Genomic DNA, 27,305 nt, shown 5'->3' with positions numbered 1-27,305 from the left:
GGGAAAATTTTGAAAGTTTGTATGATAACCCCTTCGGTCGGTCCGGTCTGCTGCTGTCCCAGTCCGTCTTGGCAGACATTTCCCCCTTTCTTATAGGTCTTCAGTTTTGCTTTGCGCTTTGACGTCGAGTCCGAACTCTGACTCTGTAGATCAGAAACGCCAGAATCGTCGTCCTTCTCATCTTCTTCGGAGCTTTCGTAGCTTCGCGCTAGCTTCCTTGCGTTCGTCTTGTTCAGCTTCAACACGTTTTGGTCGATATTGCCAGAATGATCCGCTTTCGAAGCACCCGGGAGTACTATCAGCGGCGGTATGGGTTTTTGGGCCGACAGTTCCGTCAACTCCGCCGTTTGCAGTTTGGATGAATCCTGGTTTGCCTACATCCGCCGAATTTGCTCCTCCTTCTTATGGAGCATTTCCGCTTGTCATGCTCTTTGCTCCTCTTCTTTTTCAGCGCGCATCTGCAGCTCCACCTCCATATTTCGCTGCTCGAACGCACGCTGCATCTCCCTTTCCTTTTTCTGCAACTGCAGCTCCGCCTCCATCTCCTCGTTCTTCTTCTCCTCTAGCGCTCGCACCTTCGCTTCCACACTAGTCGAAGCTAGACGAGAGCTGACGCTGGATTTGTCAGATTCGTTGCCATTTTTCCGGGTGCGAGCCTGCTTCTTGACGGCCTTCAGCTTCTGCTGGTACTCCAGGGCCTTGCTTTGGCGGCAGTACCGCTACTTCGGCAGTTTGCCCTCCTCGATACCCACGCAGCGTATGTGGGACCATTCCGAGCATCCGTCACAGTCGACCATCACTTCGTCGCCCGAAGATGGGCCACAAATGGCGCACGGCGTAGCCGTCAGGTCCATGATGGTTTGATCGTGGGCGAATTCTGTAACGAACGCCATCTTGCTGCAGGTTTACAATCCACACTTGACACTATTCACTACGCGGGAATTACTTCGCGGATGTCACTTCATTCTTAAGAATGTTCCCGTGAGGTCAGGGCCTCATTTAAGGACGGAATGGGCGGGGGAGGGTGTCGGGGGGCCAGGGCAGCAGCCGTTTGTTTACAGCAATGCTTAAACTGTATTTTTTCTTAGTTTTGTTATTTAACTTAAATTTACTTACAATAAAGTGGTTTCCTCTTTCACGACTTCTTTTTGCCTTTCTCGTACACCAAGTGTACTGGAAAGGCTATATGTTCACTCCAAAAATGACTTTTTGGTAGAAGGCCCGGAGGGTCGAGTCACATATACCAATCGATTCAACTCGACGAATTGAGGTGATGTCTGTGTGTGTATGTGTACAAAGAAAACTCACATCACTTTTTGGCAGTAAACTTCAACCGGTTTTAATGACCGATGGTTCATTCGACGCGGAATCTGGTCCCATTGTTTCCTATTGAAAATGATTCGGATTGGTCCAGCCGTTCCGGAGTTATAGCCATTTAGGTGTTCCGGACCAGTACCGTTGGAAGCGGCCACACATAAAAATGTAAGAAACACATACATGTGGCACATCAAACTGCGGCATTTTGGATAACCTGATGAACAGTTAGCAAGAAAAAAGTCTCAGACCTCATCTAAACCGGTAGTGTTCCGGAACCGATTCCGGGTGTCCCGCCAGAAGTGGCCAAATATAAAAGTGAACCAAAGCCATGCATGCAACACATCAAATTGCGGCAATTTTCATAACCTGATGAACGGTTAGCAATAAAACAGTCTCAGACCATATCTGAACCGGTTGAGTTCTCGAACTGGTTCCTGATGTCCCACCGGAAGTGGCCAATTATAAAAGTGAACCAAATTCTTGCATGCGACATATCAAAGCACGACTTTTTTGATAACCCAATGAAAGGTTGGCATAAAAAAAGACTCAGACTATATCTGAACTGGTAGTGTTTCGGAACCGGTTCCGGATGTCCCGCTGGAAATATAAGAGTGATTCAAACCAATGCATACGACACATCAATCTGCGGCTTTTTCGATAACCTGATGAACAGATAGCAAGAAAACAGTCTCAGACAATATCTGAACAGGTAGTGTTCCGGAACCGGTTCCGGGTGTCTCGCCGGAAGTGACCAAATATTAAAGTGAACCAAATCCATGCATGTGACATATCAAAGCGCGGCTTTTTCGATCATGTAAGGTTGGCATAAAAAAATACTCAGACTATATCTGAACCAGTAGTGTTGCGGAACCGGTTCCGGTAGTTCCGCCGGAAGTGGGTGTATATAAAATTTGGCAAAACTTTTGCATGTGGCACATCAAATCACGGCTTTTCCGACAACTTGATGACCGGTTATCAAGGAAGTATGCTAAGATCACATTATGGACTGTCAGTAGTTCCGAAACTAGTTCCGGGTTTCCCTCCGAAAGCGGCTAAATATAAAATTGAGCCAATCTCATGCATGAGACACAGCAAGCGCAGCTTTTTTGATAACCTAATAAACGTTTGCAAGCAAATAGGCTCAGACTATTTAAGAGACTATCGGTAGTGTTCCGCAACTGCTTCCGAGCCGGAAGTGAAACCAAACCCATGCATGCGATATCTCAAATCACGACTTCTTAGGTAACATGAAGAACAGTTGCAAGACAATAGACGCAAGCCATATCAGTGTGTTACGGAACAGATTCTGGGTGTCCCGCCAGAAATGGTCAAATGTAATAGAGAACTAATACATGTGACATATCAATGACTTATTCAGTAACATGAAAAACGGTTACCTAACGAATAATCTCAGACCATATTTGGGAGAACTGGAAGTGTTCCAGAACTGGTGACGAGGCGAATAACCCACCGGAAGTGGTAAAATATAGACGTGAACTAAACCATAGCGGCGTTTTTGATAATCTGATGAACAGTCAAGAAGAAAATAGTCTCAAGCCATCTAGAACTTGTAAAAGTATTTCGGAATCGGTTGCGGGTATTCCATCGGAAGTGATTTAGTAGAAGTAAGCCAAAATCATGCATGCGATACATAAAATCGTGGCTTTTTCAAAAATTTGCTGAACGGTTAGCAAGAAAATCACATTAATGTTCAGCTTTTTAGGTAACCCGATGAACAGTTGACAAGAACATAGTCTCAGACCATATTTGAGATAACCGGAATCGTTTCCAGGTGTCCCACCGGAAGTGGACAAACGTAAAATTTAATAAAACCCATGCAAGCTGCACATTGAATAGCGGAATTATTAAAGTGAACAAAATAAATGTCAAAGCGATAAATCAAATCGTGGCTTTTTTGATAGCCTGTAAACGTTGAGTAAGATTATAAGTGAAGAAATGGTCAAAGTCTTCATATATGCAAAAGAACAAAATCGTGACCAAAGCGATCTCTTCAAATCACACCATTTCAGATTCCAGCGATGTAAGTGTATAGTAGGATGGATCAACATTTTATGAAAAATTATAATTTAATCGCACCTTTTACAGTCTTTTAAATCTTCAATCTCCTTTGGCTTCTAAAATTACTGCTCACAATTTGGGTGCGGCTAGTTGAGCCCTCGCTCTTCTCATTGCGATTGAAATTTGAATGGAAAATTTACATTTTCTGCATTTTTCTCGTAAGAGGGTCAAATTTTACATGAATCGTGTTAATGGTAATACAATATAGCCTAAAGTGTGCTGAAATAAACATTGGCGAAGATCACAAAGTGATCTGTGATTGTAAATAAAGTTATCCTTCTACATATATGCATTAGCTGACGCTCACCCCGCTGCCGTGATACATGGAATGGAGTCATTATGACCCCAATACATGACTAGGGTTGAGGTGGTCAAGCAGTCAACTGAGAGGTCTGATATTTTTCAGCTCTGTTTTGCTGTTGAACTTTACATCGGAATATGTACCATCAATAAGTTTCCCAAATCGATGATGGCATCGTTAAAATTGTTGCTTTTCTATAAAAAGTGTTTTCAGGATTCAGGAACATTTTGGCTAACACCGACGGAAAGTTCGTGGGTATATTCGACGAGAAAGGCGCTATCACCACTAGGTGGATTGATCTGGGTTTTTTTGTTTAGAGAGACTTTATCTCTAGGGCAGCTTGAATCTGTGAAAACTTGTTTTTTTCTTTAATTTGAAAGCTTAGTTGGATGCAACTAGGGACCGTTACCTCGGCAAGCCTCGTTCTATAAATGTACGACTCTTGCAGAAAAATCACCTGTTTGCAACTCGTTGCCTAAAAAACTATTAAACGGCACAAGCCACTTGAAAACAGTTTGTAGATGTAGATACACTCGATTTTTGTACTACTCGTCTTCTTGCTATTGTAATCAGTTCATTTTATCATGTCAATGTTCGTGACGGAGTGCACAACTCGTCAATTTGTAACACTGACCGGGAAAAAATGCATTCGCTGCTCGCTGCAACAATAACATCTTGGCAAGTCCTTCACGCGATCAACAATGTACCGAATTGTGACCCCTCAAGTGGCTTCCAATGTTGGTTGGTTCCAATGCCACTTGAAAACTTCGTGTCACCGTTGAAATACAAAGTGTTGAAGTTGAACAACCACGTTCTATCATGCGGCCATGCTATGAGTAGGTACAAAGCGGAGGCAGATTCAACTTGCCACGGCCGCTATGCGACATTAACGTCATTTATTATTCCACCAAACAACCGGTACGCTGCGCATGGCAGTGGCAACAACCATCATTTCCGAGAGTGCCATGTTTTCTCCGGTACCTACCTTCCAACAACGCTGCCGCACGCCGTGCCTTGTAGGCAGGAGCAGCACACTCGCAGGACTCGTCGACGGTGCGGTGTTTATCGAGTGTCATTAATCACAAAATATTACAAGCTTGAAAGTGTAATAATAAATTCATCGACCGTGTTTTGCCAACACTACCTACAATGTTAGTATGTATGAATTGCAGTATAGCGGTACTTACCGGGGCTGTCCGGCTCGCTCTGCTCCGGGGAATAGGCGGAGTTTATGCGCTCCGGCCGGAGTCGAGGGTTGTCTGTGTCTGTGCGGATCGGATGAAAGACAGGGAGAAAGCATTAGAAGTTAGTCTGAAGGATGGTTTTGTTCTGGGGATGGAGACTTTGGATTTTGGGACACAGTTAATCCTAAAAGAGGACGTTCATAAATCACGCGTGAACATTATTTTATTACAGTTTCGTCAGTTTGATGTTTGAAACCATTATTTAAACAAAATTACCCACATTGAACTCACCAAGGTCACAATTCGACTCCAGTGCAAGCATCCGCTACATCAGCCAGCCAAACAAATTCAGCCGAACCGACGGCTCCATTGGTACTACAACAGCATTCATCCACTTCGCAATCTGTGGATGTTTTGGGTTCCCATGGCAGTCAAAACAACATGCACCATGACACTTTTGAAAACGGTTGTTCTAAACATCGTCGATGATCACCAGCAACACATACACAGATCCCGAGCTAGCTCCGACATTGCTTCCAACCATCATCTCCTAATCGGCGAGATCCGACTGCGCATTGCTAGGATCCATCGACAGGAGAAAAAAATCGGGCGCCGGTTCAACACACGCCGACTGGAAGACGCTGCGGTGGACGGGTCTTTCGTAGATGAGCTAGAGAACCGTGCAGCGAATATCCCAGAAGGTTGAAGCGTAGATGATCATTGGACCGCCATCATGAACGCTTACATCGTCACCGCCGAGTATGATTTGGATGAGCTACGCACCCGAAGAAAGCAGTGGATCACAGATAATACATGGAGAAAGATAGAGGAGCGAAGGAACGCCAAAGTCACGATAGAGCGAGCGAAAACACGAGAAACCAAAGCCGTAGCCCGTCAGCGCTATTCGACTCTCGAGAAGGAAGTGAAACGCTCATGTAGACGGGACAAAAGAGTGTGGGCGGACTTCCTAGCCGACGAAGGCGAGAAAGTCGCAAACACCGGCGACATCCGGCTCCTCTATGATGTTTCATGTAGCCTTAGTGGGACCAAGATGAATGCAACGATGCCCGTGAAAGACACGTCTGGACAGTTGAAACGCTTTTTCGAGCACTTTGGAAACCTTTTTCAAGTGTCGGCTACGCCATCCACACCTCAGCAAAATGCGCCAAGGGTTCGACGCAGTACCCGTGCCAACACCGAAGCTCCATTAGTGCAGGAGATAGAAACAGCCATCCGTAGCATGATATCGATCAGGGTCCCAGGGGTCGATCGCATTTCAGCTGAGATGCTCAAAGCTGACTCCGTACCTAGTATCCGCACAACTACTGCATCAATTATTCTGCGACATATGGGAATCCGCGACATTTTCGGCCGACTAGATGCAAGGCGTCTTAGTAAAAGCACTTAAAAAGGGTGACCTAACTGTATGCGATAATTGGCGGGGCATCATGTTACTGTGTATCGTTTTCAAAGTTCTTTGCAAAGTGATCCTTAGCCGGATACAGGATAAGTTTGACGCAACTCTCCGACGGCAGCAAGCAGGATTCCGTGCCGGACGATCCTGTGAGGACCATATTGTCACGCTCCGCATCATTCTGGAGCAAATCAATTAATTCCAAGAATCTCTCTACCTGGTGTTCATTGATTACGAAAAAGCTTTCGACCGTCTCAATCACGGAAACATGTGGGAAGCCCTCAGGCGCAAGGGTCTCCCTGAGAAAAACATCGACCTCATTGAAGCACAGTACAGGGCATGTTCGAGCAGAGTACTGCACAACGGTGTTTTGACCGATCCCATCCGGGTCGTTGCTGGAGTGAGGGAAGGATGTATCCTATCACCGCTACTATTCCTCATCGTAATCGACGAGATCCTGGTATGCAGAGCAAGCTCGATGATCTTGATAATCGCTCCTCAGCGGCACGTCTTACCATCAACGTCAACAAGACCAAATCGTTAAATATAAGCACGGTCAAACCTGTGAATATTACGCAACTCACTATAACCATCTGTTTCCGACATTCTTAGCAAACTGCAGTAGAATCACCTGGCATGATACGGGACCTCGCAATACAGGCGACTGGCTCCGCCAAAGCTCCACCCCTCAATCAGGCAGCAACACACTCACTGTCTCGTCATGATGATTGCTGTCATCGATGCTTACTAGGGGAAGGACACACAAGGGGAATATCACTAATCCTTATTCACACCCCACAAAACCTTCCATCTTTACGGTAGCTGGGCAATCAGTTGAGAATGTTGAAAGCTTCCAATATCTTGGTAGCCAAATGGCGGCCGATGGCGGCAGCAAGATCGACATAGGTGCACGGATCAAGAAGGCGAGGGCTGCTTTTGCGAATTTAGGCACGTTACCAGCATCACCCAATTCTACACGTCGTACTTCCGAACTCGTCTGTTCTCCAGGAGGAGCGGCTCAAAACAGCGTCTGATCCTTATGTTAGGGGCGGTTGGTCAACGTCCGAGTGCCAGGGAAGGACACTAAGCTCCACTGTGATGGTCCTCCGGAAAGTAGGAGTTTGGTATCAGGCCCTACGGGCCATTGTAGCGGAAAATCAGCAACATAACAATACGAACCGAGATAATGAGACCTCAGCAAACAAAAAGGACTTGCGATTGGAAACTCGGTACGTGGAACTGCCAACGAAGGAATGTGCAGGTTGAGGATCAAGGGCCAATTCTTCAACTACAGCATAATAAACGTGCACAGCCCACACTCCGGATGCACTGATAATGACAAGGACGCTTTTGAAGCGCAACTTGAACGCGAGTACGACCGCTACCCAAGCCACGACTTCAAGATCATCAAAGGAGACGTAAACGCTCAGGTAGGCCAGGAGGAGGAATTCAGACCGACGATTGGAAAGTTCAGTGCTCATCAGCAGACGAACGAAAACGGCCTACGACTCATTGATTTCACTGCCTCCAAAAATATGGCCATACGTAGCACCTTTTTCCAACACAGACTCCCTTATCGTTACACCTGAAGATCACCACAGCAGACGGAATCTCAAATCGACCACGTTCTGATTGACGGACGGCACTTCTCCGACATTATCGACGTCAGACCGACCTATCGCGGCGCTAACATCGACTCCAACCACAACCTAGTAATAGTCAAACTGCGCCCAAAACTCTCCGTCATCAATAATGTACGATACCGGCGACCGCCACGGTACAACCTAGAGCGACTGAAGCAACCGGATGTCGCCTCAGCATACGCGCAGAATCTCGAGGCCGCGTTGCCAGACGAGGGCGAGCTCGGTGAGGCCCCTCTAGAGGACTGCTGGAGTACAGTAAAAGCAGCCATCAACGACGCAGCCGAGAGCACCATCGGTTACGTGGAACGGAATCGACGGAACGAATGGTTCGACGAAGAGTGTAGAACGGTTTTGGAGGTGAAGAATGCAGCGAGGGCGGTAATGCTGCAGCAAGGGACTCGACAGAACGTGGAACGTTATAAACAGAAGCAGAAACAGCAGACCCGCCTCTTTCGGGAGAAAAAGCGCCACCTGGAAGAAGCGGATTGCGTTGAAATGGAACTACTGTGCCGTTCCCAAGAAACACGGAAGCTCTACCAGAAGCTCAACGTATCCCGCAATGGTTTCGTGCCGCGAGCCGAAATATGCAGGGATAAGGACGGAGGCCTCTTGACGATCGGAAGTGAGGTGATCGAAAGGTAAAAGCAGCACTTTAATCAGCACCTGAATGTCGTGGAGAACGTAGGCACGGGAGACCACGACAACGGAGGAAACGACGACGCCAGTGCAGCGGAGGACGGAAATGAACCAACTCCCACGCTGAGGGAAGTTAAGGATGCCATTCACCAGCTCAAAACCAACAAAGCAGCTGGTAAGGATGGTATCGCAGCTGAACTCATCAAGATGGGCCCAGAAAAGTTGGCCACCTGTCTGCATCGGCTGATAGTCAGGATCTGGGAAACCGAACAGCTACCGGAGGAGTGGAACGAAGGTGTAATCTACCCCATTCACAAGAAAGGCGACCATTTGGAATGTGAGCACTTCAGGGCGATCACTATTTTGAACGCTGCCTACAAAGTGCTATCCCAGATCATCGTCCGTCGTCTTTCACCTAAAACGAATGAGTTCGTGGAAAGTTATCAAGCCGGCTTCATCGACGGCCGGTCGACAACGGACCAGATCTTTACCGTACGGCAAATCCAGAAATGCCTTGAATACCAGGTCCCAATGCATCACCTGTTCATCGACTTGAAAGCGGCATACGACAGTATCGACCGCGCAGAGCTATGGAGAATCATGGATGAAAACGGCTTTCCTGGGAAGCTGACTAGACTGATTAAAGCAACGATGAACGGTGTGCAAAACTGCGTAAGGGTTTCGGGTGAACTATCCAGTTCATTCGAATCTCGCCGGGGACTGAGACAAGGTGACGGACTCTCATGCCTACTCTTCAACATCGCTCTGGAAGGTGTGATGCGACGAGCCGGGCTCAACAGCCGGGGAACGATTTTCACAAAATACGGTCAATTTGTGTGCTTTGCGGACGACATGACATTATTGCCAGAGCTGTACACCCGCCTGAAACGCGAAACAGCAAAGGTCGGACTGGTGGTGAATGCCTCAAAAACAAAGTACATGCTGGTAGGCGGAACCGAAAACGACCGGATCCGTCTGGGTAGTAATGTTACGATAGACGGGGATACTTTCGAGGTGGTGGAGGAATTTGTCTACCTCGGATCCTTACTGACGGCTGACAACAACGTGAGTCGTGAAATTCGAAGGCGCATCATCAGCGGAAGTGGGGTCTACTACGGGCTCCAGAAGAAACTGCGGTCGAAAAAGATTCACTCACGCACCAAATGAACCCAATATCCAGGAGGTGGCCAAAGCCGGAAGGTATGGTGGGCAGGGCATGTTGCAAGAATGCCGGAAAAAAACCTTACAAAGCTGGTGTTTGCGACAGATCCGGTTGGCACCCCAAGTAACACACTTGTCACCGAAGAGTCACGGCGGCGCAGGTTTTTGTTGCGCAGAAGTCACTGTGATTCACTTCTAGCAAGTAAGTGTTTATTTGTTAGAAGTAAGGGGCTGTCCATAAACCACGTTTTCAGGGGGGGGGGGGGTGTGGGCTACGGCCAATGACTATTTTGTATGGACAAATTGGACAATTAAAAAAAATTGTATGGACAAATGACCACGGGGGGGGGGGTTGTTGAAAAGTCCCAAACAAATGACCACGTGATTTATGGACAGCCCCTAAGTCACAGTGACTTCTGCGCAACAAAAACCTGCGCCGCCGTGACGCTTCGGTGGCAAGTGTGTTACTTGGGACAAGATGGCGAGGAGCGCAGAGAGCACGAAGGGTGGACCAGGTGGAGCGTGACCTGGCGAGCATTGGACGCGACCGATAATGGAGAGCGGCAGCCACAAACCGAGTATTGTAACGTACTCTTGTTGATTATGTCTTGTCTTAGATGCTGAGCATATAAATGCATGTTAACGCTACACTAATCAGCCTAAAAAAAACGCGGGAAAACTATGATATTATCTTACCGAAACGTTCGTAGCTCTCAAGTGAAAGACGATGAATTTATGAGTTAAATTATTGACATTTTTCTTCGACCTGCTGTTGTACACCCCGAAGAAGCGCGTGATAAATGAATGTCCTCTTGCTTGCTAACATTTAGCTAAACCCTTCTTTGCCTCTAAGCATTATATTCTCAATATATGACCCCTTAAATTCCTAAACTCACCATCTGTAACGCCATATCCACCTCGTCCTTCCGAGTCGTTCGGCGGTGAAGGTATCCTCGTGTGAAACTGCGGAGGTTGCCCGTTCGGTTCGGTCACCGGTTGGCCCACCCCGTGCACCCCACCGGTGTACAAAAGTCCCAAATCGCGCACCTCGTTCTCTTCCTGGGCTTGCTGCCGGCGGAGGGCCACCTATATTCGCCGCACAAAAAACGAGCAATTAGTTACCAACGGGGAACCGTTTCTAACTCAAGTAGAAGTCGCACATTTATTCTTACCTGAGCCGCCATGACCCGCTGCCTCTCGGCGATAAGAGTGCACTTCGCACAGACGCAGTCCCGCCAGCGGCAGTACCGCTTGTGACCCTTCAGGGCGCTTACCTACACGGAATCGCAGAAACGAACACAAAAAGAGAAAACAGAATTTTAAATCCTTGTTGCACAAAAACAAGAAAATCTACTACTAAATGAAAAACTGTTTTAATAAAACACCTATAGGTCCCAGGTCCAGGGCGGAAGGGTCTGCTGCACACTCGAAAGTGCCACGCTCCACCTCTTCTACGTCCGCGCCGCGACGACAAGGACGTGGAAAGTGAGTAATGGATTCAATTGTTTTAATTTTAATTAAATCATTATATGGCATTTGAGTGGAGGCGAATTTACGGTGCACTGACTGGAGTCGACGCTTTCTGTTGGTGTCGCCGTCGTCGTCGCCGTAGTTGTCGTCAAGGCCCGTTTTACTTAAATGCACTATGAACGGTGCTGGTACAATGTGAGGAAATTCTTACAGTTCGTTCATTGAAAAGATGGAAACAATGGGTTTCAAAAGATTGAAATTTAACTTTGAAGAAATTTCCATTTCAGTTCCGTTGGATGTTTCATTACGGGGTGTTGATCTCAGAGATGACGATAGAGAGGGAAGACAATTTTTTTGTACATGGATTACTGCACAAATTCATTCTGGCCTGCTTAAACGAAATTTGACGTTTAAGCGGTGTCTGCACCTCCCAGCCAACCACATATCGTAAATCATTGTGTGGAAAAAATCGTATATTTTCATATATTGAATCAGAATTGTATAATAATATGTATATTTGTTGACAATGATTGTGTAAAATCGCATTTCATGCCAAATTAAATTTCGATTGCGATTTTGTTTCATGCAGTCGTCTCCGATCATAAAAGGTGCGAGATACTATCGGTAGGATCGCACAGAGTCGGATAGAATCGTGAAAAAAAAAACATACATTATTAGTGTCAAGCTGCAAGTTCGCTAGCATCGTATACATGATTTCTTTGAATCGTGGAAATCGTCGCTTCACATCGTATATGAATCTGCTAAATCGAGCTTGCTACCTAAAGGTATGATGAAAATCGGTGAAATCGTATACAACTATAACAATGTTGTATATTGATCGTTTGCGTCACACTTGCGTCGTATACGAAGTGAATGAAATCGTAGAAATCGTATATTCATTTTTACAGTCGCATATGATTGTTACTGCACTTTTAATAGTCGAATCTTAATCTCGGAAATCGTAAATGGTTTTGTTTACATATTTATATGATGGAGAAGAAGAAAAAATGGTATTCATAACAAATTTATATTTTTGTTGTTTTTGACACATTCCAACCATGGTAGCAATAATTTCAACCAAATATATAGGTTTTCTACTAGCAGATGACTTACAATAAGTGATGTCTAGATTCCAACAACGATGTGAATTCCGGGCCTCTTGCACGGCACCACTTTTGGTGCCACTCAATGCGCAACAACAACGCTCTCACCACAGGTCTCGCACCGTATCATGCTAATTTTTATTCGTTTCATGCCATTCACTTTGAACTCTCTACTTTCAACTTGGCAATATAGCCAATAGAGATAACGCGCAGTTCTCAATCAAAGGACCTAAGTTCGATTCCCACTGAATACCAATTGTGTTTTTTTTTATTTGAAAATCTTGAGTCGCATATTGGTACTCTCAATCGTAATAAGATCATGCATAATCGTATATTTAGACGGATAAAATCGGCGAAATCGTAGAAATTTTTCGAGAAATCGTAAATCATGTTGGATGAAATCGCAGTAATCGTATATATGTTTCGATATGGCCTCCACTTTAGTATGTATATGCATGTTTCGTGCATTGAATACGATTTCTTTAGTTCTATATATGTGTGACTATTTCAGTTGCAACTTCGATGTAGCAACCAAATTGCTGGCTGGGCAGTAATATCTCTGCATCCTATGAAATTTGGAAATTAAGGGTACAATGGGGTTAAATGAGAAAAAAACATTCAAAAGCTTGAATGACCATATAAGTTGACAAATAGCTTGTTTGGCAGATAATATCCATACGAGTTCATTAATGACTGATTGATGCATAGGTACTTGGCTAAGTGGAATAAGACTGACATATTATTAGTGTATAGCAAAACAAAATAAACACCTATTTGATGTTTAGGTCGCTATTTCATTAACAAAAATACACTGAATGCATTGTGGAGAGTTTTTACTACAATGTGTTACTACAACCCCCATAAAGTCTATCGGCAAACAGCAGTTTATATATTCTCAAATTCACGCTACAGCTCTTCATCATGAAATGCTTGGAATGGTGAATAATGGAAGTGTGCGACATGGATTTTAATTATTTCACGTATTGATTATAAATTTCTTCATCTTCAATACCAAAATTCCGAGAAATAAGCAGCAGCATATTTTGCCCCATTATCCCCCAAACGTCATATTTATAACATCTTTCATGTATACTCATTGAAATCAGAATGTTATAATATGAATGATATATTATATTAACTGCAATGGAACAACTTGATTATACTTTAAGGGAAATTGGGGTGAAACAGGCTTTACACCCCGCTGAAGCATCTGCTAAACTGCCGCAATTCTGCAAAGTGACGTAAGCGACATTGATAGTTTTGGCCCATTGTTTGGTTATTATGCATAAAACTCTTACTCATCCTCTAAGTTTCTTTCCATAGATGATAGATTACGACTAGATCTTGCATTCTAATACAGCAGGAATACCACAGTGTTATTCTTACCCCAGATATTATATATAATGTACCAGAAAATATCGAAATTTTGAATGGCGCTTACGTCACTTTGCAGAATTACGGCAGTAAACAAGCTATTTGTCAACTTATATGGTCATTCAAGCTTTTTGAATGTTTTTTTCTCATTTAACCCCATTGTACCCTTAATTTCCAAATTTCATAGGATGCAGAGATATTACTGGTTAGCTCTTCATCAATATTAACTCATATCTTGCATAGAAGTTTCAAGATAAAGTTGTTTTAATTTAAAAACAATAAAAAATAAGTTTATAGGGGAGTTTGGGTAAACTAAGCTCTAAAACTATATGCTGCCGTCACCTCCCGTCTATGAGACTATGAGTATATAAGCAATGGCTCATCGTTTGGAAATATTTGGAATCGGTGGTATAAGGATGGGAACTACTCATATTTGTATGCGGGAAAACTTAAATATAACCAGTAATTTAAGATCAAACTCGCCAAAACTGGTTTCGTTCGGAATAAACCATGTGCATTCGATCATTTACTTAGTTATTGTCACGTAAAAAATCATAAATAAAAATAAAAAATGAATTTCTACCTTGAAAATATATCATTGCCTAATTGACCCTACAACACCCTAACATTCCAACATGTTAATAACTTTTTGTATGTAACGTTACTCAATGGGAGTGGGGCGATGTTATCCCAGCGAAGTAATCATTAAAATCATAACAAGTGCCATAAAATAACAGAAATTCACAAATTTTAGGGGAAACTGGGGTAAAACGGGCTCTATAACTCGTTTCAGAGATGTTGCCCGTACATGGAGCATCCACTAACCAATTCTTGAGAAAATTTGCTTTCGAATAAGCCATTGATGGTCACATATGGTCTTGTATTAAGAAAGTTATTAATTTTTTCCACCTTTGGGCTTGATTTTGCCCAATGTGCAATGGTGAGGACAGAAACCTAATTTGTTTCAACTTAAACCCATTACTCGTTAAAATAAGACGAAATGCCAATGATATGACGTGCGTGCCAGCTGAGATAGACTTAAGACACATAAGCAATCAGCAGAGAAGGATAAAGGACAGTTAATTCCAAAACATATGCTGTATTTGTTCAGTGTTAGTTCGCCTTTCAATAAATAAATTTACTTTTCAAATCCTAATTACAGATGTGAAATGAATTCAATTTGATTTTGTATGAGAACTTATTGGACACGGTGTAATTTCGCAGCAAGAAAATACCCAGTAGAAAACTACAAGAGTTCAAAACATGTTTGAAATACTCAAAACCCGCTGAAAAAAAATAGGACAATGCCCCATATTCTCCTGGAGATTTGAAGTAAGCAGAGCTTTTTAGTGCCCACTTAATGGATTCTATAGCTGCAATCCTCGGGTAGAAGCTAGAGATTCGTAGCTTTACAAAAGACTGGTTTATCCGAAGATATTTTGATCTTGAACAGATCAGAGTTCCATCCAGGAATACCTCTTGCTGTCCGTACAGACCACAGCGGAGAAGCTTCTTTCAAAGCAATAGTTATGGCGTATACCACAATGGATGACATTTTAGTAACAAAACCCCAATGAAACTCTCTTGGAGTAGCAATTATCCATTAAATGTGGTCGCAACCAATTAGTACAGGTTTCCTAGTTTGTTGAGCAAGGACGTCTGAATACTAAGTTTGCGAAGGAACACTCAAAAGTGCAAAGACTCTCCATCTGACACATGCCAATCAGTCAACTCATGACAAATTCTGCTCACTCAGAGTTGGGTTAGGTGCAATTCTATGTTAAGTTATCCATGAACTGTAATCTAAGTATTCCATCAAACTGAAGCATGTTTGAGCTACTTGAGATGATATAATCAACGTAGCAATACTGCCAAATATCAGCGAAAAGATGCTGAAAACAAGAGCTTGCTTGAAGGCATCCATAAGAACGTTATTAACGTTATTCCAAAATTTAGCATGCTCGAGGCACGACACTTCATTTATAATGAAAAAAGCAGAACTGGGTTCACAAGGTACAGAAATCACTCTACGAAAATGAACTTTTTGAAGTGAAACCACTTGGGTTACACACGCTTTTTAAGCTGAAAATTGATCTGAGGTTTCCTAGCCGTAGCCACTACCCAAATTAGACAGGATTACACTCTTCACAATCACAGCACAAAAAGGAAACATCAACGACGAACCAAGTCAGTAACGATTGAAGAACGCCAATATCGAAAACACATTGGGAATGTCCATTAATTACGCCACGCTGTTAGGGGAAGGGAGGGGGGGGGGGGGCGGTTCAATAAAGTGTGACAACTCATACAAAAATTTCAGAGGTCTCAAACAAAAAGCGTGACATAGGGGAGAGGGGGGTTGAAAATTGGCATTTTTTTGCGTGACGTAATTTATGGACGCTTCCATTAAGCGAAACCATGTACATTGTACACTGTGGTGCATAATTGATCAGACCAACGTCTGATTTCATACAAAATGTTCAAGTTTGGGATGCTGTAACTATGGTTTGCGTTGATGGATTGAGCTCAATTTTTGACACGGAACTACTTCTATGCTGAATTTTACGTATACAAGGTATGTTTGGGTTTGGGTTACAGGTTTGAGCGTGGCAAGGGGTTCAAAATGTGCAAAAGTGATCGGACAGCGACACGCGTGTAAATCAAAGGGGCACCGCTGTCCGATCACTTTTTCAGCCGTGTACAAAATTTGAAGTCAATTGGTTTGGAATTGACTGAGTTATAGCGAAGAGTGCCCAAAATAACGGCCGCTGCCCAAGTGGTTCGCTACCTTAGATAAATGATTTGAGCAAATTGTAAAGTTTAAATGAGTGCAATCACCTTCTGTGATCGTGATCTTTTGTTCACATTTTTTTTTCTAGTTGATTTGCGTCGTTTCAACCTATTTCTATATAAGGCTCAGTATACCAGTTATGGCTGTAGTACCTCAAATTTGCCATAGTTGGTTTTCTACATGAATGTAGAAAATCAACTATGGCAAATTTGAGGTACTACAGCCATAACTGGTATACTGAGCCTTAAATAGAAATAGGCTCCAACTATCAACTGCTATGCGGAAAATTTCTTACTTCTTTCGCAATTAATCTAATAAACTCCTTTTTCGTTATTCTACACTTTAACAGAGTGTCCTTTGAGTACTTTCTACTTCTTCTGCTTGTTCTTCTTCTTGGCGTAACATCCCAATGAGACTAAAGTTGAATGAGCACTTTCATAGTTATTATGTGCCTATCGTGTGACCCGATGAACATTCTATGCCTGAATTAAAGCCCACCCGTACTGCATTGGATATCTGGGCTCTTCCACAGTTAGTTATTGAGGTGATTTCTTGAAAACACTATTCCAAAACCTAGATTAATCCACCTAGTGGTGATAGTGCCTTTCTCGTCGAACATGTACTCATGATCTTTCCTTGGTCGGGATACGACTGGGATAGTTTTGCTTCAGAATGTTGTCTTTGCAGTCTTTTGGAGAAATCGAAAGCACTAGTGTATGATTTTCAAGGTCAGGGTTTCCTTGCCAAGATGGCTTTGCTAAACTCAAAAAAAGCTACCGATCGATAGAATTTGTGATGAAAACAGAACAATACATTAGGCAGTCGGGTGCCTGAAACTTTTGCCAGTCTTGGTAAGGTGGTATGAAAACTACCAACCAAGCCGATCTGTTTAAAAGCACAGGTCGCACGGCAGAAGTTTCACGCATTCGATGTATTCGTTCAATACATGGCCTACTTGCCTAATTTCACCTTCTATAAAAATTTTCACACTTGTTCGCTACCTAGCGAATTCTATCATATCTATCATTTCATTATCCACTTTGATCTCTACTCCCTTATACTATGAGTAGAAAGAGACCGATATAGCCCAAAATCATCAAGTTATAAACTCAAAAATGTCATACGGAAGTTTTGGTATATATTGAGTCTGTTCGGTTTGAAACCGTCGTGATGCGGACAATCTAATACCTATCGGGTGGTCTTTAATTCGGTCCCTGTTTTTGGAATCTTCCACTTTTGCTTTGTTTAGAAAATTTCTGTGCATGGGCCATCATTCCAAAGCATGATCTTTCCGTCGACGTAATCTGAACTGTTCTTAAATCCTGAGAATACTTTATTTAGTAAAGCAATAATTTGAATAAAATTGGGAAACTTATTAATGGAACATATTCCGACGTTATGTTAAACGTATAGACAGAGCTGAAAAATATCAGAATTTTCAGTTGACTGCATGAGCACCTTCACTATCACTGAAGGCAGATCAACATCAAGACAAGCTAGGATATAACTTTTTTCACAATCACAGATGACTGAACGGTCTTCGACAAAGTTTTTTCTTCACACTTTAGGCTATATTTTATTATCGTAGGTTACAAGATTTCATGTAATATTTGACAAAAAATGCAAGCAATAAAACCATAAAAAAATTCCCAATAGTTTTAGACGCAAAAGAGGATTGAAAAAACTTTGTCCGAGGTTGATGCGATAATTTTCATTTTCCCATATAACTTTGATACTTCCTACTGTATATTTTTACACCTCAGGAATCTGAAATGGTTTGATTTGTTGAGATTGCTTTAGTACCGACAAACAGACATATCATTTGGAATATTTTGCTGTTATATTCATCGTCACGAAAAAATAATCGCCAAATGCTAATCAGGTTGCATTTCACAACCCGCTGCTGGCTTGATGGCGGTAGTGAGGAAACGTCAATCGATCAAAAACGATTTCACGCGTAACTTTACCAAACACCGTATCTAACAAAATCCACAAACGAAGACGATCGAAAGGGAAGTTGTTCCCATAGCAACTAATACATTGAGCATTTCAGAAACGTAAAAAATTCGGACATTTTTTCACAAATCATCCCTAAAGGTGAGTGATACAAGTAACCTTAACGAAATTCAGCGCCTCATGTGAAAATCTCTTTTATGTTTACATAGAGTAATGCGGGGCAAAGGTTCGCACGGGGCAAAACTCTCTCTTCTTGGCGTAACGTCCTCATTGGGACAAAGCCTGCTTCTCAGCTTAGTGTTCTATGAGCACTTCCACAGTTATTAACTGAGAGCTTCCTCTGCCAATGACCATTTTGCATGCGTATATCGTGTGGCAGGCACGAACATACTCTATGCCCAAGGAAGTCAAGGAAATTTCCTTTACGAAAAGATCCTGGACCGACCGGGAATCGAACCCGTCACCCTCAGCATGGTCATGCCGAATACCCGTGCGTTTACCGCCTCGGCTATATGGGCCCAGTTCGCAATAAAAACTGGTACGATTTCGTTATGTAGTGGCAGAGTTATGTAAACAAATGTGTTTCTAGCTGTTTTGATGTAATTTTTGGACCTTTTGTAATAAGAATTTGTAATGATCGAAAGAAGAAGATTTACAAAATCTCTTGATGTCGAAGAATCGTCATTCATAGTAGTTCGAGAGGTGCACTCGAATAAACAAAAAGATTCCAGTGTTTCTTGTAGGAAGGAACATTGCTAAAGCCTCGACAGTGTGGCAAAAGTTCGCACTATATTTCTGAATCTAGAGCATCAATATAGTAACAAAACATTTAAAGCAATGACGATTTCGTATAGAAACTAATATTATGTATAATATATGTAGTATGTACCTTCACACTTAGAAATTCTGAAATTCCCACGAAACGGAATCACCAAAACACGTAAACGTTTTCAAGACGGAATCACAAATTGGACTCAAATTTACGCGCATCAAGTAAGTGCTGGTTGGTTGCGTTAGATGTCAACAAATCCGTTTCACCAGAAACGTAGAATCAGTAGCACGTTCATCAGCCACCATCTAACTGAAATGAAATAGCCGAGAGGTAAGCGACGTGGCTCACGATCAGCAGATCCGGTGTTCGAATCCCATGCATGGCAATATTTTTCTTTTCTATGTTTTATCTGTCAAATAGGTTCTAGCGATTGCTAGACGCTAAGAAAAAATAAGTCTTATTTTGGGGTGTCTTGAAAGACGTAAATTTACATGTTATAACCTCTAAATTTGTGTTTTTGAAGATGCTCGTATATGTCAGGTTCAGGACACTTAAAATTACATGATAATTTCTAGGTGTGTTTAAATCGTTCTGATAAAGGATTTGAACTTACCTATTTTTGGAAGAAAATCGATTATAAGGCAATCAGTGTGTTCGCCTTTTAAAAATGAAATCGCCATATTCATGTCAACCTTTGAAAGTTTTTGGGAATATTATGTTGTACTTTTTTGGGGGTCTTTCATAGCTAAGTTTGTTAATTCATACTTATAATGCATCACCATACTGACGAAGGTTAGATTAAAATTACGGTGCCGTTCAAAAGTTTTGCAGCATATTTGTATTTTTTTTTTCAAGTAGTTTGTGTAACACTTACAATTGTTTTGGGGAAGGAGGGTTATCAGAGCCGCCAATCGATACATTATATATGGTTGGAAGAGTGGAGATGCCAACTTCCCTTTAAAACCATTATGTAGAGAATGACGTACTCTTCTTCTTCACATTCATTGGGGCATCCTCCAATGCGATGGCTTGCACTACATACAATTTTATGATCTTGATTTAAAAAAATCAAGTTGAGTATAATTATAATGTTTTGCTTGATCAAATCGCATTGGGTGGATAGCCCACTGCTATCGGGCTTAGTACCGTGCTACAATGAATGGAAACCTTATCATCATCATCATCACTTACAATTGTTATTACTTCACAATGTATTTTGACAACTTCAGTAACGCTCTTTGTTATAAGTTTTGGAAGTGTTCATAAAATACACTGTATACTAAAGCTGAGTACCAGGCCGTGTTCCAATTGGCATGTAATGTCATGAATTGAAAGAAACACATTTCGTGCATAGAGTGAAATGGTGAACATGAATTTACATGAAATAAATGAACTTCACACTATGGGGCAAAAGTTCGCATTTGAGTACTTGAATTAAAATTTTTATTACTAGAACTACCAAATAGGCCGGGGCCCGTGGCGTAGTTGGTCACACGTTCGCTTCATATGCGGATGGTCATGGGTTTGATTCCCAGCCCCGGCACTTGCAATTTTTCGTCAGTTGCTCTTCCCCAGAGAGCGGCTGGCCCTGACCCTCTTCTGAGCCCCGTGGCTCAAACGGACACGGATACCTGGACATCGGCGAACTGCTACTCATAATGGATTCCCAATCGGACTGGAAAGGAACAACGGCCATCCATCATCCTTGTGCTCATCCTTCTACCATGTATAGAGTAGAAAAGTGAAAGCAGCAGAAAGGCAACCAGTTCGATATAGAAGAATAGAATAGAAAACATCTAGGCGCTGTACAAAGTGTAAGTGCAGCTGTCAATTGTTATCGCTCACGTAGTGCCAATGTGGACAATAGAGCTGTAAATTAGGTTAAGTGATAAAGAATAAAAAATAGAACTACCAAAGAAACGTGAAAAAATCTAGTACTACGTTTCGAAGGTAACATGACAGGGATTCGTTTAACGAGAAACAATGATATTATTTTCTTTTTGTTTAATAGTTATTTGATAAAGACTGTTAGGTGCGAACTTTTGCCCCGCATTACTCTATGTTACATACGGTGTTTGGTAAAGTTAGGCTTGATTTATATTTGATTCAACCGTTGAAACAAGCACGATGGTTAGTGAGTAGAGTGAGACGTTTGTATATATGTTGTCTTAGTTCAGTCAAGATGTTTTTCTCTTACACATATTTATCGCTTGCGTTGACTTTGTTCACCTTCATTGTTCCTGTGAAGCACCCAATGCTGGTTCTGCAACACTATCGGTAGCCTCTAATATGGTATGAGTCTATTTTCTTGTTAATCGTTCCTCAGGATTTAAAAAAAAACGCGGTTTGATGTGTCGCATGCATGGGTTTGGTTCACTTTTGTATTTGGCCACATTCGGTAGGATACCCGAGAAACCCAATCCTGAACACTACCGGTAGTTTTGAATGCGATCTGAGCCAATTTTCTTGCTAACCGTTTTTCGGGTTATCAAAATAGTCACGATTTGTTGTATAGCATGCATGGGATAGGATCACTTTTTCATTTGGCCACTTACAGCGAGACATCCGGAACCGATTCCGGGACAATACCGATTATCCCTTATGGTTTGAGACTAGTTTCTTGCTAACTGTTCATCAGGCTTACTAAGAAGCCATGAATTGATGCGTCTAATGGATGGGTTTGGTTCATTTGTGCATTTGACCACTTCTGGCGTAACAACTGAAACGGTTCTGGAACACTACCGATATTGTCTAATAAGTCTGAGATTATTTTCTTGCTAACCGTTCATCAAGTTATCTGAAAAGCCGCTATCTGATGTGTCACATGCATGGGTTTGGTGCCTTTTGGCATTTGGCCACTTCCGGCGGGACACCCTAAATCAGTTCCGGAACACTATCGGTTGTCTTTAAAGAGATCTTAGTTGTGGTCTGAGCATATTTTCTTACTAATCGTTCATCAAATAATTTAAATATCCTCTGTTTAATGTGCCGCAGGCATGGGTTTGGTTCTCCTTCACATTTGACCACATCCGGCAGAACATCTGGAACCGGTTCCGGAACACTACCGGTTCAGACATGGTATGACAATGTTTTCCTGCCTACTGTTCATCAGGTTATCGAAAAAGCCGCTGTTTGATGTGTCGCATGCATGGGTTTGGTTCACTTTCATATTTGGCCACTTCCGGCGGAACACCCGGAACCAGTTCCGGATTACTACCGGTTCAGATATGATCTGAGACTATTTTCCTCCTTACCGTTCATCAGGTTATTCAAAATGCCGTGGTTTGATGTGTCGCATGCATGGGTTTGAAGCGTTTTTATATCTGGCCCCTTCCTGGGGTACCGATCCGGAACACCTAAATGGCCATAACTCCGGAACGGCTGGACCGATCAGAACCATTTTCAATAGGAAACAATGGGACTATATGCCGCGTCGAATGAACCCTCGGTCGTTGAAATCGGTTGATATTTACTATCTAAAAATGAGGTGACCTTTTTGTACACATACACACACACACACGCACATACGCACACACATACATACACACACACACACACATACACACACACAGACATCATCTCATCTCGTCGAGCTGAGTCGATTGGTATATAAGACTTGACCCCTCCGAGGGCTCTATAAAATTTTCGTTTTTGGAGTGAACATATAGCCTTTCGGTACACCTTGGTGTACGAGAAAGGCAAAAAAGTTGAAAAAAAACTGACCAAACCGGGAATCGAAACAAACCAAAAAACATATAGGATTTTTTTTTCAAGTAGGATATGAGTACTTCATCCTATGTTCCCATGTTCATCCTATCCCAAAAACAGACGATTTAAGCACCAATTACCTCCGCTCTTTTTGTTATCATGCATGCTCACTCCTAACAAAAAATACAAAATTAAAAAAAAAAAAAACAGATAGCGCTTATTAGCTTTGTTTTGGATAGGATGGAAATGGGAGCACCTTGCTGAAGATGCGTTCCGTTCCGAAATTTCAACTGAAATACAGACAAAATGATAGGGACCGGCAAAATTTTCACTTTTCATGAAAATGTCAACTAGTAGTAGTTTTTCGTAAAAGGGATCAATAAATTTTCAAATTTTCACTGTAAGTTTATCAATTAGTTGTCTAATAACACTAGTTTACAAAATAAAACGAAAGTCGTGAACTTCTGTCAACGACCAAAATTTTTGAAGCACAATGTAGATTTCGAAACCGTGCTTCAAAAAATTTAAAGTAGAACAGTTTTTGAGTGTTGGCGAGTGTTGGGGACGATCTCCTTAAATTTTAGCAAAATTTCCAAAAATATACGAAGAAATGTTTTTTTTTCAATAAGAAAAAAAAATAAAAATTCTTTCTCGACGTTTATTTGACATATCAAATGTAGGCGATACAGTAAAAAGTTCAGCTCAATCGGAGCATTGATTACGGATAATGAGATGTGTAAAGTGAGCGACTTTGCTTAAAATTAGAAGGCACCAGTAAAAGACATAATTATGGCGCTGCGATGAACGTTTGACTTAACTTAAAATTGTTTATAGGAAAAAATGTACATTTTTTTAATTTGAAGTAAATTGATTCATTTTCAACATACATCCCATATCTTTTTCAATTTATTGTCGAGTAATAAAGCCTGTATCCGCAATAATCGGGACACAGAAATACAGCTGTTAATATGTAATAGATACATTAAAATTACTCAAATTTGACCTAATAACATCTTAAGATGTGCTCATTTCACCGACAAAATTTCATGTGAATCGGTGCAGTACTTTTTGTTGTAGCAATGAAAGAGTAGAATGTGCGCCATTGTATTTTGTACAGCCCCTAGTTTTGCTTACCAGCGCTGCAACTTTTAAATTTGGCAAAGGAAATGGCTGAAATTTTGAACACAAACCTCTCAATCTACATTCGTTGCATAGGCAAAATTTCAAAAAAAATCGATGCACTATCAACAATGTTATAGTCAAAACATGTATTGGGACTGAACGTGATTTTAGCCCCTCAGACAGCAATTAGCCAGCACCCTTTATTGTTTCGATTGTACTATTGAAAGTACTATACCAATAATCATAAAATTTTGCAGACATAAAATACACATAATCAACTACCTTCTGTGAAAATTTCATGAAAAATTGGCAGAGAAATTCAAAAGTTATGAATAGGCAAACATCGCATATGAAAAACCTGAAAAATTTTCACTAGCACTCACCTCTATCAACACCAGTGACTTTCAAACCAATTGATAAAAGTTGATGAAATTTTGCACGAAAGTGTCTCTATAAGTATCATAACTGCTAATGAAATTTCATAATTATCGTCACAGAACTTTGAACTGTAGCGTAAAAGAACCATCTACCATGCGAATGAAAATTGGTCATGATTGTACAAAATGCTTAAAAGCACGTCTGTTTGTTTTTCATCCACAGTTAAAAGTAATGCATCTATTTTAATGAAATTTGGCACAAATAATAAACATACACCAAAGAGTTCTCAGTGAATTATTTGACCAATTTTACTGATTCACTACAGAGCTACAGCCGTTCTTCTGTGTCCCGATTATTGCGGATACAGGCTTTATATCACTTCCTTTCAAAAAATTGTTATGTATATGCAAGTCATTTGTGGAAATCTGATGTAACTATAATTACTACAATTTCAAAAGCTGGACTTTACAAATACTGGCGTGAGTGAGAAATGGACAAATTGAGACTCGAACTCACGACTCCTACTCACTAGACAGGCGCATTACCGCTACGCTACAAGAAGACTCGAATACGTAGTGACTAACCTGAATTCAATACCAACTCGAAATTCTGAGATTATCTTTTTCACAAGTCTTTGCACCCCTTTCCTTTGGATTAGATGTACGAAGAGACTTTTGATCGCAGAACAGAATTGATTTAACGTAACATAAAATCTGTACGTAATGAAGTAATAATGTATTTTCTCTGGTCTAGAGAAAGAAAATAAATACTTAGGGGATTCACTAAACAACGTAAACTGCTTAAACTGATTAAACGTTGCAATCACCAAGGCAATCTTTGATTATTTCTTCCACAATTTCATGAAACAATTCAATAATCAAATAATCATGGTTTACGCAGTTATTTTATAAACAGATTAAAAGTGAATACTCTGTATTTTTATATGATTGACAAATATTACAAAAAACAACGAATGGTAAAACCATATGGTATGGTCCACTGCACGAATTTATGCTGGCCTGCTTACTCTCACAGAAAATTGGACCATTGCTTCATAAATTCCAAGTTGCTCTTGTTCTCAAAACAAAAGGCCCTTGCAAAAGTAGCTAGAGGTTATTAGCATTGTTTTTGCTCTATTTTTCATAATCTATAACTTGATAATGTCATAATAGGAGGATTCACTGAACAGCGTAGAACAGCGTAAACTGATTAAACTGATTAAACGTTGCGATCACCAAGGCAATCTTTGATTATTTCATTCGCGAAATCATGAAACATTTCCAATAAGCAGAAAATCATGGCTTACGCAGTAATTTAATCTGTTTGGTGAGTACCTAGAATGTACTTTTTCAAATCGTATTATGTTTCATGTCTTGATTTTTAGTGTAACTGCATTGGAAAATTATTTTGCAAAATTCGCTTCATTGATTAGTAAATACCTACGCGGAAATCCATTCAAAACGCGTAATTCGCATCAGCTGTAATAGCTTTGCGTATATCAAAATCGAAGGTATCATTTATAATTATCCATTCATACGAACTCACCACACCGTGATTCCGGCATCGTGCACATTTGGGTGTCCTCTGGTATCGTTCCGATGCCGCCCGTAGAAAGAAAGCCGGGGGCAACGCCCCTAGAACCGGATGCTGTTGCATCAGATTAGACATATCAACGCCACTGGGTAAACTCATTTTCACTTCACTTTTGTTCCACCGTTATCACTTTCGAAAATCTTTCGACCACCCTACCACCGTTGACCAGAGCGACAATGTTTACACTTTGCACCAGCAGATAAAACCAGCGGCTTTCTGAAATTGTGACACTAATGACGGATCGCCCTTTTCACGCTTGACCCTCAATCAACACAAAACCACCGAAACACACTTCAGCTTTTCTCCCAGCACAAAAACTATCGATCGGCACTTGTAGTTCCACTTGAAACAAATTGAAACATTATCTCAACGTCAAGATCTGCAGTTGCCCCGGAAACCACTCGAGAACCGCCCGGTCTAGCCTAGAGACCACGAATGAGTGGAAAGATATTCTCGCGAACACGACAGCGTCACTTCCCCTGAAAACGTCATAACCGGCCAAACCTTCATATGCTACTGATTCAAAATGTTTTAACAATTTCCATCTTCCCTGGATACTGTGTGCTACATTGGACACACCGCTTAGCGTGTATCTCTCGCTCGCCCAATAACAGCCACAGCCAAAGCCATTCAACCAACCAAAGGGGCGGTTTGGATGGTCCTTTCCGAAACCCCATCGTCGACCGGTCACCAGAGCGAGACGGCTGTGCAACCCCGCTTCGAACGCAGGACGAAAGACCCGAAAACCACCACCACCACCTCGTGCGCACCACGTACATATATACATAAATGAAATACAATGATACAACTCAGCCAACCAAATCTAACCAAATTGGAAATAACATCAACGCAACCCCTCTCTCCGGGCGTCGGGCGAAGCTTTCCTCCGCTTGTTGCTGCTGTTCTTGCTGAGTCTCGTTTGTTACGGCAGAAGCATGGATGAAGGAACACCACACGGACTGATGGGAAGCAGGAGAGCAGCTGCTGCGTCTACCTAGTTGGTAGTTAGATACCAACCCACCGTCATCGCCGGGTAATGGTTTGATTCAAACGGATAGTTTGAAAGTCGAACAAAAGCGAACTCCAGTCGGAGCAAAACAGATGTAGCCGGTGGTTGGTGGCCGGAGTGCGTTGCGGACCGGGCGATATGATGGTTAGAAGCTACTACCGGTTGGTACCTACATGTGAACCGAAACGATGGGCATCGGGATTCGGATGCTGTTTTGGTACAGGGTTGAATCAATAAAGGCTTTAAATGTAGCTGAATTGAGTAGGTATTTTTGAAATCAGTTTTTTTATCTTA

The 27,305-nt window shown here is 41.9% G+C and overlaps 1 protein-coding gene across 1 annotated transcript; it reads right to left on the bottom strand.

Annotated features, from left to right (window-relative positions):
• Nucleotides 1-1,194: 1,194 nt before the first annotated feature.
• On the bottom strand, nt 1,195-27,142 carry LOC109422812 (doublesex- and mab-3-related transcription factor A2). The gene is made up of 4 exons (XM_062845507.1): nt 25,955-27,142; nt 10,908-11,009; nt 10,632-10,821; nt 1,195-4,962 (listed from the first exon to the last, which is right to left on the bottom strand). The coding sequence occupies exons 1-4, from the start codon at nt 26,099-26,101 to the stop codon at nt 4,850-4,852; spliced, it is 552 nt and encodes a 183-aa protein (XP_062701491.1). The 5' UTR covers nt 26,102-27,142; the 3' UTR covers nt 1,195-4,849.
• Between the last annotated feature and the right edge of the window lie 163 nt (nt 27,143-27,305).

Source organism: Aedes albopictus, chromosome 1, assembly GCF_035046485.1.
Source record: "Aedes albopictus strain Foshan chromosome 1, AalbF5, whole genome shotgun sequence".
Classification (NCBI taxonomy): Eukaryota; Metazoa; Arthropoda; class Insecta; order Diptera; family Culicidae; genus Aedes; species Aedes albopictus.
The sequence above is the reverse complement of the archived record's forward strand: the minus strand, read 5'-3'. Positions and strand labels throughout refer to the sequence as shown.